Source organism: Alosa sapidissima, chromosome 9 (assembly GCF_018492685.1).
Source record: "Alosa sapidissima isolate fAloSap1 chromosome 9, fAloSap1.pri, whole genome shotgun sequence".
Taxonomy (NCBI): Eukaryota; Metazoa; Chordata; class Actinopteri; order Clupeiformes; family Clupeidae; genus Alosa; species Alosa sapidissima.
Window position 1 is genome coordinate 33,035,558 of NC_055965.1, and position 14,727 is coordinate 33,050,284.

At 46.5% G+C, this 14,727-nt stretch overlaps 4 protein-coding genes across 4 annotated transcripts in view; all 4 read left to right on the top strand.

The window, feature by feature from the left end:
• LOC121718943 (zinc finger protein 239-like) overlaps nt 1-14,727 on the top strand; it is a 627,858-nt gene that overhangs the window by 611,420 nt on the left and 1,711 nt on the right. The window lies entirely within an intron of this gene.
• Nucleotides 1-14,727, top strand: part of LOC121718854 (zinc finger protein 665-like) — a 1,212,449-nt gene that overhangs the window by 323,084 nt on the left and 874,638 nt on the right.
• Nucleotides 1-14,727, top strand: part of LOC121718796 (NACHT, LRR and PYD domains-containing protein 3-like) — an 800,724-nt gene that overhangs the window by 270,663 nt on the left and 515,334 nt on the right. Inside the window, exon 8 of one of the 2 annotated variants that reach the window (XM_042104007.1) lies at nt 2,270-2,902. The exons of the other annotated variant lie outside the window; for it this stretch is intronic. Coding sequence (XP_041959941.1) covers nt 2,270-2,829 — 560 coding nt within the window. The 3' untranslated portion in view covers nt 2,830-2,902. Of the gene's footprint in view, nt 1-2,269; nt 2,903-14,727 lie in introns of those variants that run through there. 2 annotated transcript variants of the gene reach the window in all.
• LOC121718792 (protein NLRC5-like) overlaps nt 1-14,727 on the top strand; it is a 787,595-nt gene that overhangs the window by 172,066 nt on the left and 600,802 nt on the right. The window lies entirely within an intron of this gene.

Here is a 14,727-nt window from a genome sequence, read left to right on the forward strand (position 1 = left end):
ATGTGTGTGTGTGTGTGCTGGTAGGGTAGTGGTGTGTGTGTGTGATGTGAGCAGAAGTGTGTGTGTGTGTGATGTGAGCAGGAGTGTGTGTGTGTGATGTGAACAGAAGTGTGTGTGTGTGTGTTTCTGTTTCTGTGTGAGAGGGTGTGTGTGTTTATGTCTGTGTCTAGTGTGTGTGATGTGTGATGTTAGCAGACGTCTGTGTGATCTGAGCAGAAGTGTGTGTGTGTTGTCATGTTTCTCTCTCTCTCTGTATATGTGTGTGTTCTCATGTTCTATCTCTGTGTGTGTGTGTGTGTGTGTGTGTGTGTGTTCTCATGTTCTCTCCTCTCGTCTGCAGATGCCTGTGTGTGTGTTTGTGTTGATTTGGTGTGTGTGTGTGTGTGTGTGTGTGTGTGTTTTCATGTTCTCTCTCTGTGTATGTGTGTATGTGTTCTCATGTTCTCTCTCTGTATGTGTGTGTGTGTTCTCATGTTCTCTGTGTGTGTGTGTTCTCATGTTCTCTCCTCTCCTCATGTCTGCGGGTAGTGGTGTGTGTGTTGGTAGGGTAGGTGTGTTTGTGTTTGTGTGTGTGTGTGCTGGCAGGTTTAGTGGTGTCTGTGTGTGTGTGTGTGTGTGCTGGTAGGGCAGTGGTTTGTGTGTGTGTGCATAGGGTAGTGGTATGTGTGTGTGTGTGTTTGTGCTGGTAGGGTAGTGTTGTGTGTGTGTGTTTGTGCTGGTAGGGTAATGGTGTGTGTTTGTGTGTGTGTTTACTGGTAGGGTAGTGGTGTGTGTGTTGGTGTACTGCTAGGGTAGTTGTGTGTGTGTGTGTGTTTGTGTGTGCTGGTACAACAGTGGTTTGTGTGTGTGTAGGGTAGTGGTGTGTATGGGTGTGTGTGTTTGTGCTGGTAGGGTAGTGGTGTGTGTGTGTAAGTGTGTGTGTGCTGGTAGGGTAGTGGTGTGTGTGTTTGTGCTGGTAGGGTAGTGGTGTGTATGTGTGTGTGTGCTGGTAGGGCAGTTATGTGTGTGTGTGTGTGCTGGTAGGGTAGTGGTGTGTGTGTGTGTGTGTGTGTGCTGGTAGGGTAGTGGTGTGTGTGTGTGTGTGTGTGTTGGTAGGGTAGGTGTGTTTGTGTTTGTGTGTGTGTGTGTGTGTGTGTGTGCTGGCAGGGTAGTGGTGTGTGTGTGTGCTGGTAGGGTAGTGGTGTGTGTGTGTGTTTGTGCTGGTAGGGTAGTGGTGTGTATGTGTGTGTGTGTGTGTTGGTAGGGTAGCGGTGTGTGTGTGTGTGTTGGTAGGGTAGCGGTGTGTGTGTGTGTGTTGGTAGGGTAGTGGTGTGTGTGTGTGCTGGTAGGATAGTGGTGTGTATGTGTGTGTGTGTGTGTGTGCGTGTGCTGGTAGGGTAGTGGTGTGTGTGTGTATGTGTACTGGTAGGGTAGTGGTGTTTGTGTGTGTGTGTGTCTGTGTGCGCTGGTAGGGTATGTATGAGTGTGTGTGTGTGTGTCTGTGTGTACTGGTAGTGGTGTGTGTGTTTGTACTGTTCTCTCTTTGTATGTGTGTGTGCTTGTAGGGTAGTGGTGTTTGTGTGTGTGTTTGTGCTGGTAGGGTAGTGGTGTGTGTCTGTGTGTGTGTGCTGGTGGGGTAGTGGTGTGTGTGTGTTTGCTGGTAGGGTAGTGGTGTGTGTGTGTGCAGGTAGGGTAGTGATGTGTGTGTGTGTGTGTGCGCTGGTAGGGTAGTGGTGTGTGTGTGTTTGTGTGTGTGTGTGTGTGTGCACTGGTAGGGTAGTGGTGTGTGTGTGTGTGTGTGCGCTGGTAGGGTAGTGGTGTGTGTGTTTGTGTGTGTGTGCCTGGTAGGGTAGTGGTGTGTGTTTGTGTGTGTGCGCTGGTAGGGTAGTGGTGTGTGTGTATGTGCTGGTAGGGTAGTGGTGTGTGTGTGTGTGTGTATGTGCTGGTAGGGTAGTGGTGTGTGTGTGTGTGCGTGCGCTGGTAGGGAGTGGTGTGTTTGTGTGTGTGTGTGTGTGTGCGCGCGCTGGTAGGGTATGTATGAGTGTGTGTGTCTGTGTGTACTGGTAGTGGTGTTTGTGTTTGTACTGTTCTCTCTCTGTATGTGAGTGTGTGTGTGTTCTCATGTTCTCTGTGTGTGTGTGTTCTCATGTTCTCTCAATCTGTGTGTGTGTGTGTGTTCTCATGTTCTTGTACTGTTCTCTCTCTGTGTGTGTATGTGTGTGTGTTCTCATGTTATCTCTGTATGTGTGTGTGTGTGTTCTCATGTTCTCTCCTCTCCTCTTGTCTGCAGATGCCTGTGATCTCACACTGGACCCAAACACAGCAGACAGAAATCTCTCTCTCTCTGAGGGGAACAGAAAGGTGACACGTGTGAAGAAGCAGCAGCCGTATCCTGAACACCCAGAGAGATTTGACTCCACATGGCAGGTGTTGTGTAGAGAGGGTCTGACTGGACGCTGCTACTGGGAGGCTGAGTGGAGTGTTGATGATGGAGCTGTTATATCTGGTGGTGGAGCTCGTATATCTGTGGCCTATAAAAGCATCGAGAGGAAAGGGGTCAGTGATGACGTCATAATGGGACGGAATGCCAAGTCCTGGAGTCTGGACTGCTCTGGTCTCAGTTACTCTGTCCTGCACAATAATGAACACACTGGCATACCTGCCCCCTCCTCCCGCTCCAGAACAGTAGGAGTTTACCTGGACTGGCCGGCCGGCACTCTGTCCTTCTACAGCGTCTCCACTGACACACTCACCCACCTGCACACGTTCCACTCCACATTCACTGAGCCCCTCTATCCAGGGTTTTGGCTTTATTATGGCTCCTCAGTGTCCCTGCGCAAGATCACATGAGCTCGTCCTCCAACAGGTACATCCACCCTTTTCTCCCTTTCTCTCTCTCTCTCTCTCTATCCTCAGTCTCTGTCCCCCTCCCTTCTCTTCTCTTCCTCTCTCTCTCTCTCTCTCATTCTCCTCCATTTTCAGATGTGTGTGTGTGTGTGTGGTTTGTATGACACTATAATGTAATATAGGCTCGTAGGCACAAGAAGCTCTTTTACAAACAGTAAAGATTACATTACATCAGATTTAATGTTGCCCACTGGCATATCACACACATCAAGCTAATATTTTTGAAGTTGAATGTGTGTGTGTGTGTGTGTGTGTGGTTTGTTTAACACTGGTGTCTATTTAACCAACTGCCAAAATTCAGACTTAAATTCATCAAGTCAAGACTCTGTGTAACATTCCGCAGTAACCACGTAACCGTAGCAACATCCATTCTGTTGATCTGTGGCCCTGGCAGTGGAGCAGGGCTTGTTACTATGGCAATAGCTCCAGCTTTGGCCCATAGACTGTATAAAGAACTGCAGGAACACCAGTCACACACAGTCCTGTTCATACACATGTGTAATGTATGTATGTATGTATGTATGTATATTCAATTATAGACTACCGTTTGATGAAACTAAACAAATGCTGATATTGCTTTCTTTATATTATGCTCTTTCCCTAAAATGAATGTGTGGATTATGAGAATGTTTTCAACAACAACAATATGATGTATTCTGTTCTCCCTAAAGTTTAGTTATTTGCTGAATTATCTTTGAAAAATTATTTGCTGATCTGAGGTGTCAGTGTTTTTATGTGTGTTTACATGCTTGTTTTTCTGACTTATATGAAATATGTAAATAAAATGTGTTTCTGACTTTTAAATGTCTAAATAAAGATTTTGAAAGGAGATTTAATGAACCTGTTGTCATTTTATTTGTTTCATTGTTTTTTATGCCATAACAAAAAAGAGTATGTGATTTTTATTTTGTGATTTTTTTCCCCCCTTCAAACTTCCTTTTTCTGTAGTTGGACATGGCATGCATTGACCACCACGGCCATCTCTCCATTCAGTGCAACACTGTAACAGATTGGTGTATTGCAGTAGTTATAACTGTCAAAATAACACGTTCATGTTGATTAATTGATCATAGAAATATTAATGCGTAAAAAAAAAAAGCTGATTAATCACATTTTCAAAGTGACATTTTGACACAGTGCAGTCTGGCTATCAATGATTGAAGGAGGCAGACGCTGACGGGAGCATCAATCTAGGCTATTATTTCTGCAGTAAGGAATTCCCGTTGCCGACCATGGGAGTTCGTCAAGTCTGAAATATCACCAGAGAATGTGTAATAGGTAGCCGTGCTCTGGTATCACCTCAATGCAACTAATCTGAGTAGAAACTCAGAAGTTCGCATCATGCTGAACGAACAATGCAACGCAATACGGAGGTAGGCTACGAGTTAGCACACTGATGACATGACATGACCGCCGTCGCCATATTGTCGGTAGCCTATTGCCTCTACATTTCAATGTAGTTTTCATACATGACATTACCTAAGATAAAATACCAACTTCTAGCCTGTTAATTCTGCTGAAATACAGAACTACCCAGCTAGCCACCAAAACATCGTAGGCTACTGTCTTACCTATAAATATTTGTTGCGGTAGCCTTATAAATCGCAAACTTCTAGCCTGTCAAATCCCTGACAAGACTTATAGCCACCAAACATCGATGTAGGCCTACTGACTTACATACCGTTTTAACTTGCAAACGTTTACACTGTCATTCTTTAAAATGTCATGGGCGTAGTGTATCTTTCCCCCCGATTTTTCCTGCTGTTCAATTATGTCTTTTTCTTCTCAACGTTCTATTTCTTATCCTGGACTGCCACCTACTGGTTAGAAAAGGCAACAACCTAGTAATTATGTGAATGAAAATCTACATGTTTGAATGACCAAAAAAGGACAAATCATTACCTTGGTGTTAGGGTACTGCACATGTAATTGACAGTGAGTGGAAACTTCAGACCTTTCTTGTAATACTATGGTGTCTAACTACCTTTATTGGCTTCCAATCACATATGCATTTCTAAAATACATCATATCTAATATCAGATGTTATGATTTACAAATCATGTTAACCCTATAATTGAAAATAGGTTAAAGATAACATATGAACTGTTGAAAGAGAAAGATTTTTTGAAAAACAAAATGCATTTTGCAATGCAAAGCGTTTTTGCATTACTATGATGTCTAGCTACCTACATACACACATAAACAGTAACATTTAGCATGTCCATTTGGAAATTCATTACCACCATAATGTCAAACAACCCAGATAGCAATTTCCTTTGGGCCGGATCCGCATAAAAGCCATTAGATCCGTCTGTAGCGGACATACGGTATCTGACTGTGGGCCAGGTCTGCTCCTGATACAGGTTTCAGCTCTGCTAGCAATGCTGTTTTATCACCGGTTTACAGATTTGTCCCAGGTCCAATTTCCGCAACTCAACTGGAAGTCAGGAGATGCGTTTAAAATACAAAACACCGATTTGGCCCAAACCTGTGATACGGATATGAGCCGAAGGACCATTTTTTCACAGCAGACCCAGGTGGTAATGATATTAATTAAGGTGCTGATTCTGCTAAATTGACCTTTCCCTACTTCATTGTCAACTGGCTGCTAAAGAAAAAAAAAAAGGTATTTTGGAATGGCACAAATTTAGAAACCATGGGGGTGCACTATGTTCCCATGGCCACTTCATTTCTACAGTAAGGCTGGAAAAGAAGATATAGTTGGCTCAATATTGATCATATGCTCGTTTCATTATTTTTATTATTACCTAGCAGTGGTAAAAGTAGTCAATTGTTGTTTGTGTCAGATCAAACAGTGCTATGAGACAACCCCATATTCTTGCCACGCATGCAGAAGTCCAAGCAGTAACATTAATCAAGGATCTTTGGTTTGCTCACTGTCAATCTTTTGACATGATTTGCCAGCCTGGACTAGGACAGCCCAACTTTTCAAGGTAGGCTCTGCTTTTCTGCTTTTTATCTCTGTTGGTTTATTCAGAGACAACAATAAGCAAACGAGCGATTGATAACTTTACTGTAAGGTTATACTATTATTTTCCAGCAATATAGGCTAGGCTACTAGCTTAGCTTGAGCAAAACAGCCATCACAATAACTAGCCTATTTTGGTAACAGCTAACGCCAACAGGATCACCGATGATAAAAAAACGAGTGTAATTGTGACTTAACCTATTTTCAAAAAGGAATAAATAAGGAGTTTGGGGCCTGTGACTCCCATGTTCTTCAGGAAGCGCTGGGTGGATGCTCCCACAAACCCTACTGTTCAATTATGTCTTTTTCTTCTCAACGTTCTATTTCTTATCCTGGACTGCCACCTACTGGTTAGAAAAGGCAACAACCTAGTAATTATGTGAATGAAAATCTACATGTTTGAATGACCAAAAAAGGACAAATCATTACCTTGGTGTTAGGGTACTGGCTCATGTTTATTTTTTGTTGTTTCAGATTGACCATGGAGATGACTGAGGAAGACAGCCTGAATATCGATGGGAACAGTGGAATTGACACGACTTAAACTTTGTCTGGGATTGCACATCTATAGCCAGGTTGTTGAATAAAAAAAATAATAAGACACTTATGTGTAAAGTTTTTTTTACCCCCCTTGTGTTTGTAGCCTAGCTTATGTTTATCAGTTGAGCTGTTGGGAAAACGTTACGAACTTTAGCCTGGGTGAACCTATAACGAACCTGTTAGCAAATGTGTAGCAAACAGATTTTTCAGGATAATTAGCCCTAATTACCAATCACATTTCACATGTCAAATAAAGCCGGCTGATGTCTGATAAACGGGTCCGTACCACACACAATAAGCGGACCCGTATTGCATATGATAAGCAGATCTGGAACACGTCAGTAACACAGACTACCATACGGAACTGGGCCAGTCTTAGCCCTTATTGGTACCAGATCCGTCAAACGGATCCAGACCAATTTTGGACCGATGTGCGTTTGGACGCCGGATCAGGTCCATTATGCAGATCCGTGCCGGACGTTGTGGTAGGTGTGGCCCAGTTCCGTCCCAGTGTATGTTTGCTATCTGGGAAATCAATTCCAGAAAACAGTGGACATGTTTAGTGTTTTACTATGTGTGTTGCATCTTGTATCCATTAAAAATTGCTGCATCTTGTCAAGATATTCATTAAGATAAATGTGGAAAAACTTGTATTCAAAGTTGGGAGCTGAATTACCATAGTCACACTAAACCTCATAAATATATGGAATGTGGGAGCTGAATTACCAGGTGGTAGCACAGCAGGTGACTGCCTGCTGAGCATTTCTGCTTGCCGCACCTCCGACGGTGCCATTGCGGGCAGCTGCAGGGTCATCAGCCGGGAACGACCCTTCATTGATGTTTCGCTCCATTAATCCCGGAACATCTCACGGTGGTGGAGCAACGGCAGGGACGTCTCCCTACCGCCCCCTGCAGGTGACCCTAGGACCCTTGCTTTCCCCATGCCTGGTCTTTCCTTCTTAACCAAAGCCAGAAGCTTCCCTGCTCAGCCTCCTCAGCCAGGTCTTTCAGGGCCTTTCTGAGTTTGGGGCCTGTGACTCCCATGTTCTTCAGGAAGCGCTGGGTGGATGCTCACACAAACCCCCTACAGCCAACTTCCACCGGGTAGCTGACAGCTGACCACCCAGCCTCTCTGCATTCGGCTGTGAGGTCGTGGTTCCTCTCTGCATTCGGCTGTGAGGTCGTGGTACCTCTCTGCATTCGGCTGTGAGGTCGTGGTACCTCTCTGCATTCGGCTGCGAGGTCGTGGTACCGGTCTGCATTCGGCTGCGAGGTCGTGGTACCTCTCTGCATTCGGCTGCGAGGTCGTGGTTCCGGTCTGCATTCGGCTGCGAGGTCGTGGTTCCGGTCTGCATTCGGCTGTGAGGTCGTGGTACCGGTCTTTTTTCCTTCCTCCCACGGGACAGTGAGCTCTGCCAAGATTACTGCCCGGGCTGTGGCAGACCAGAGAATAATGTCTGGTCGAAGGTTGGTTGTGGTGATCTCTGTGGGAAACCTGAGCTGCCGATCGAGGTCCACTCTCAGGTTCCACTCAGAACTGCCTGACAGGGCTGATCTCTGTGGCTGCGTGATGTTAGGGGCCCCTCCTCCCTCTCTGACCAAATGGATCGGCCGGCATGATGGCTGTAAAAGGCGCTCCCTGGCTGTTTCCGCCCTGCGTACCTCCAGGATCTCTGCTAGCTTCCGCAGGACTCGGTCATGGCGCCACCTGTACCGACCCTGGGTCAGTGCTGTTTTGCAGCTTGACAGGATGTGCTGCAGGCTTGGATTTGGGGCATTGCAGAGTTGGCAGCTCTCCTCTGAGCCACACCCCAGACAGAGGTTGCTGGGGCTTGGGAGGGTGTCGTAGGTGGACCTTATGAGGAAACTCAGCCTGGCTTGGGGGATCTTCCACATGTCAGCCCAGCCTACAGTCCTGCTTATTACTCCCTCCCAGGTCGTCCAGCGTGTGACCATATGCTTAGTCACACTAAACCTCATAAATATATTGAATGTAGGAAACTCAAAATCCATGCTTGTACACACTGGAGAGATGTCTTATAAATGTGCTCAGTGTGGAAAACTTTTTTTCACATAGATCAGCTCAGGTATCCCATAGATGACACACCCTGGAGAGATATGGTATGGGAAAGGATTTTATATGATTTCATATCTTAAATCCCATATGTTGATACACTCTCGAGGGAAGCCTCATAAATGTGCCTGGTGTGGGAAAGGATTTTATATGTGTGGGCGACTCAAAGCTTTGGTTTATCTGGGTGGGGTGGGATGCTGGGGATCAGTGTGTCTGGCCGCTCTGCCTCTCTTGTTATTCATCTGTCACTCTGTCTCTGTCCGTTTGTCTGTCTGTCCGTCACTAGCTCCTGCCTCTCCCACTTGCTATCCACCTGTGTGTCTTCTCCTCCTCTCTCTCTCTCTCTCTCTCTCGCTCCGTCACTAGCTCCTGCCTCTCCCACTTGCTATCCACCTGTGTGTCTCCTCTCTCTCGCTCCGTCCCAGACAACCGCCTCTACGCCTCAGAGTACCACTACGGGGGCGGTTTCTATGGCAACTGCAACGAGGCGGCCATGATGCTGGAGCCGGTGAGGGACGGCCCATTGGGAGTGGCCTTCGAGGTAAGCAGCATATACATCCGTGTGGGATGCTGGGTAATGTAGGAGATTCACATGGATGTCCCGCAGAAGCCCTTCACACACTCTCCACATGGAAGGGAGGCCCTTGGACAGCACCATTGTTTCAGTCGTGACCCAAGCATGGCTGACTGGGGGTTGTGTGTTGTGTGTGTGTTGTGGGAGGAGGGGGGTGGCGGCTATTTAACCTCAACAGCGGAAGGAAAAACAGCTCAGGCTGGGCTTCCACCGAACGCAGCGAGCCTGTCGCCCGAGCACACAGCCAGCGAGGCCTTCAGGCCTGAGCGCTGGGGGCGGATCACACAGCCGTGTGGGATGCTGGGTAATGTAGGAGCGCTGGGGGCGGAGCACACAGGGGATGCTGGGTAATGTAGGAGCGCTGGGGGTGGAGCACACAGCCGTGTGGGATGCTGGGTAATGTAGGAGCGCTGGGGGCGGAGCACACAGGGGATGCTGGGTAATGTAGGAGCGCTGGGGGCGGAGCACACAGGGGATGCTGGGTAATGTAGGAGCGCTGGGGGTGGAGCACACAGGGGATGCTGGGTAATGTAGGAGCGCTGGGGGCGGAGCACACAGGGGACTGCTTTTGACTGCTTTTGTCCTGCCAATAAAGCACCTTTGAATTGAATTGAGAGAGAGAGAGAGAGAGAGAGAGAGAGAGAGAGAGAGAGAGCGGGCAGGAGGAGCGGGCAGGAGGAGCGGGCAGGAGGAGGGGGCAGGAGGAGGGGGCAGGAGGAGCGGGCAGGAGGAGGAGGCAGGAGGAGGGGGCAGGAGGAGCAGGAGGAGCGGGCAGGAGGAGGGGGCAGGAGGAGGGGGCAGGAGGAGCGGGCAGGAGGAGCGGGCAGGAGGAGGGGGCAGGAGGAGGAGGGGGCAGGAGGAGCGGGCAGGAGGAGCGGGCAGGAGGAGGGGGCAGGAGGAGCGGGCAGGAGGAGGGGGCAGGAGGAGGGGGCAGGAGGAGTGGGCAGGAGGAGTGGGCAGGAGGAGGGGGCAGGAGGAGGAGGGGGCAGGAGGAGGAGGGGGCAGGAGGAGTGGGCAGGAGGAGGGGGCAGGAGGAGTGGGCAGGAGGAGGGGGCAGGAGGAGGAGGGGGCAGGAGGAGGAGGGGGCAGGAGGAGTGGGCAGGAGGAGGGGGCAGGAGGAGGGGGCAGGAGGAGGGGGCATGCGTCTCCAATCGCACCGTCTCTCCTCCCTGAGGGGGACAGTGTCCTGGTGTCGGAGCCAGAGAGCAGATGGAGAAGGACATCCAGGACAACAAGTTCATCCAGGACAACAAGTTCATCCAGGACAACAAGTTCATCCAAAGATCCTTGATTACTAGCAAGATAGAGCAACGTAATTCGTTACTATGGGAGCAAAACGGGACAGTTCCGGTCTGCATAAGTGGGAGTGTCACCTTACGTCACTAAATAAACTTTCTCTCTTAATAAGCAATAAGAACAGATAAACATAATTGTGTTCACAGTATTATTGTCTATAATCATGTATGATACCAATGAATCATTCTTTAGGACATGATATGAATAATTTAATTAGTCATGTGAACGCTAGCTTAAAATGCTATACAAGTGGATGGGAGTAGCTATGGCAATACAGCTATGCGCTAACAAGTGACTAGTAGTTGAAGGACTTCGCTTAAACTTAATATACTGTTGCAAATTCACTTGAGTATAAACTATCCACTTTAACTAATGTCAGTAATGTTATTCAGCTAGTTGTCATTTCAAAGAAATTACACTTCTCCGTTTAAAATGTTACCTTAGCTAAGAGGCTAGCTAGCATGCTAACAACTGGACAGTAACTGGCAGCAGCATGGTCTGATATTAAAGTTATTTTATTACAAATTCGAACGCTAAAAAATTACACTTTTAGGCTTGAAATGATCCCAAACACTTACAGATTATGACAAAATTTTCCAAAAAACCCTCAACAAATCCAGAAAGACATAATGACCAATTTATTGGTAAAATTCCACAAGTCTCCATTGACATTAGTGCAGCGAGGGTTTACTCTGGTCTGCATAAAGGGGGATTTTCCCCCCTCCCCCTTGCAATAATCGAACGCGGAAATTGTCGAACGTTTGCGCCTCTCGCTCCGCTTTAACCCTCTCTGGTTCATCCAGGTGGGCCAGTTTAACGAGGACCTCTACGGGACCAGCGTCATGTCTGTCCGAACTGTGGCTGAAGGGGTTTTATTACAGGTACACTCCTCTCATATGTCAATTAGGCATATCTATCAGTCAGTCAGTCAGTCTATCCATCCATCCATATACTAATCAATCCAGGGCTGCCAACTTTTCAAAAAACCTTGGAGTGAGATTTGGTGGGGCCAACCAAAATTTTGCTGCGGGAATTTTTGTTTGGCTCATTCAGCATTATACCGTACAGTAAAAAAAACGTACATCAGTGGTTCTCAGGTGTAGGGACCAGGCATGGACGGATTATGAACTTTCGGGCCCCTGGGCCCACATGTATTAAGGGCTCCCCATTGATTGTCGCATATGTGGACGGGGGATTTGGGGGTCCTCCTCCAAAACTTTTTTCATTTGTTTGATGTGATTTCCTGTATTCTGGTGCATTTTGGTAGCTTAGAAATCTAGACACACCCTAGCGGCAGCAAATTACATTTGCTTCCAGGGCTAGTCTAGCAACTCTCCGTTGGCTTGTGAGCTCGAAAAATTAAACTTCTATCAGGCCAATCAAATCGTCTATAGAGTCGTTAGGGGGGCATAACATAATGATTGATGGCAGACTTGCAACGGTTTGGCTTGAATTCCCTGCTACTTGAAAACAAAGAAGATGGATATTGCTGTTGGCCAACAGTGTGACACAAGTTAAGCTTGTTTTGAGATGGCAAAAGTTTGAACTAGCCAACTAGCTCCGCTGGTGGGAAAACGCATGGGACTCGGTGCTGTCGGTGCAGAGGAAATTTGAAAGACAACCGATTATCCCGCCCCTCAGACTGAGCACTGCGAATGGTGAGTGCCCAGACCCTACATCTTAATATCATTATCTTAATCAGTTAAACTCTGTTGCTGCTCGCCCATGGAGGCCCTATCTATTTATTGAGTTAGGGAAAGGATATCGGAAAGCCCTTCATATCCACTCACGTTTATTTGCCTTTCCGACCAGACCGGAGACAGCACTGGAGAGAGGTTCTTATAGACTGTTATGCTGTTACACTGATACTGTTATACTGTAAAGAGCACTGCTGGGTTTAGTTCACCCAGAGTTAACTGTCAGGGGCTATAGGATGTATGTTATCATCATGTCTTCATGCTATGAGAAAATCAGTCCATTCTCTTGTAAACTGTCGGAGTGGATTGCTGTTTCTCAGAAATAGCATGATTGCTGTGATGCTGCCACCTTCTGGAGCACTGAAATCACCCACTGTAATTCCCTTATATTTGGCTTATTTGAGTTTTACTTAATTCAGTGATTCGGCATAAAGATAACCTAATTGCATGATTGAAGACGATTAAATGGGGTAGTTTGTAAACTCCCAACATGTCTCATTGTAGTAAGCAGTTAACTTGTTTAAAGGAACACATTCCCTATTCACAGGAAGTTGTTCAAGATTCTGTGCACTGTGTTTCTTCTTTGTAGTAATAAAAAACAAGACCGTTTAAGACTGTTTATCTGCTGCACCTCCGCAAGACTCTGCAGTCTTCAAAGTTTCCCATTTGAAACCAACTGTTCAGTCAGTGGCCACAAATTCATACCACCACTAGAGGGCGGTGGAGGGCAGTGTATTATCTTTCAAAACGTTGAGGACTGAACAATGTTTTCCCTCAAGCATGGTTTGGGTTTGGGGCTCCGTGGGGTTTTTTGACTCAGATACTGCATATGCGAGCCAAACCTGAGACTGAGGCTTTGATAAATAGTCTCAGTCATGCCATCGGACCCTACATTTTTGTGTAACCTCACACACACCAGAGAGTTATGTTATAATGTTAAGACATCGCTCTTTAGACACAGAGTTAAAGTCATGGGAACATTATCTCTTTCTGTGTCATAAACAAACACTCAGGAGGCAATTACGTCCAGCCACAAGTCAAGGCAGCGCGGCTACCTCAGTGCTGGAGTGACACAGACCAAAGTGCCTCACAGCACAGGATGAAGGCCTGTGGTTTGTGGGGTTAAGAGGCGATCATTGCACAGCGTGGCAGCCGCCTGTGATGTGAGCCGACTTCATGACCGTGCGTTAGTGGCGGCGGAGGTGCTGACAGAACCTTTCACTATATTTAGCAGGCGCTGGCAGAACCTTTCACTATATTTAGCAGGTGCAGACTCCGGTAGATTTGAGATGCGGAGGGGAACTCTAATAATGTTGTCGTCACAGTTGGTGAAAGTATAAAAATATAATCTTTATTAATAAATAGGTTCACAAGGCAGTTGGTTAGTCACCAGATAAACAAACAAAAAGAAAAGAAAGGGAACCATATGGACAAGGGTAGGGACTGGGGAACCTCAGCATGGGCCAATAGGAAGACTAAGATTAGGCCAGGTCTTTCTAACACACGTGGTCTGCCACACACTGAACAACACACGTTTAGGTGCTGGGAAAATACACTCAGGTGATACGTGGAAAGGGAATTAAGAGTTCATCCTACACACACACACACACACACACACACACACACACACACACAAATGTGACACAGCAATTAAGAGTTCATCCTACACACACTGCCGTTGCTATTGGGCTACTGGAGTGGGAACACTAGAGACCGGCTACCCAAAGCTAAGTCGCTAATGGGCCTACTGAGGCTTTCAGCTAGGATGAGGGAGGGGAGACACTGGACTTAAAGAGAGGGAAAAAAAAAAAAAAAAAACACACAAATAATAATAATAAAAAAAGCAAGGGCGTCGTAGTGGGGGGACAAGTGGGAATAAATTACCCGGGCCCCAAGTGGGGGGAGGGCCCCTAAGGAGTTGAATTTTATTTTCCTTAATAATAAATAACTTCCTTAATTTAAACATCTTAATAAATGTTATTAACCAATATAGATGCAAATATTTCGGGTAAATGCATCAGTTGATTGATGTATTAAATTGTGTCCAAGCCAACATTGTTTGAGGGCAGGCACCCTCTCCCTTGCATGAAATGGTTCAGTCCGCCTTCCCCAGCTAGGCGCATTTTTGAAGTAACGTTCATTCTGCCGAAGCGGCAATGCAGACGGTCACGGTGTGAAGATGTCTAAGTCTAAGAAAGCTAAATCCGGTTCCCAGAAAAGAAAAGAGAGGCAAGAAAGGGAGAAAAAAAGAAATGACGGAAAACAAGTGTTAACAGCCTTCTTTCCCAAGAAAGGTGAGCCCAATGTGAAAGCAATAGTCTACAAATGAAATTAACTCCTGAAGGTTACAAAACACTTCAATACCACCGCGAATCCGCGATTATCAGTGCTGAAACAGCATTAATACAAAATTAGAAATAACATGCTGCCTGATTTATAGCCTACCACAACATTTCAATAGTCTACTAATTCGAAAATTATTATGAGCTAATAGCTTAACTTAGTAGGCTCAATGTTATATAGGTTCATGAGGAAAAGCTAACTTGTGAAACACATCACACAGTTTCAGAAACGGTCACAGAGGGTGATGCAGCAGCAGACCCCTCACCATCTGATGTGGACTTGAGACAAGGTGAGCCTATAGTTTAAAATGAAATCACACGAAAGGCTA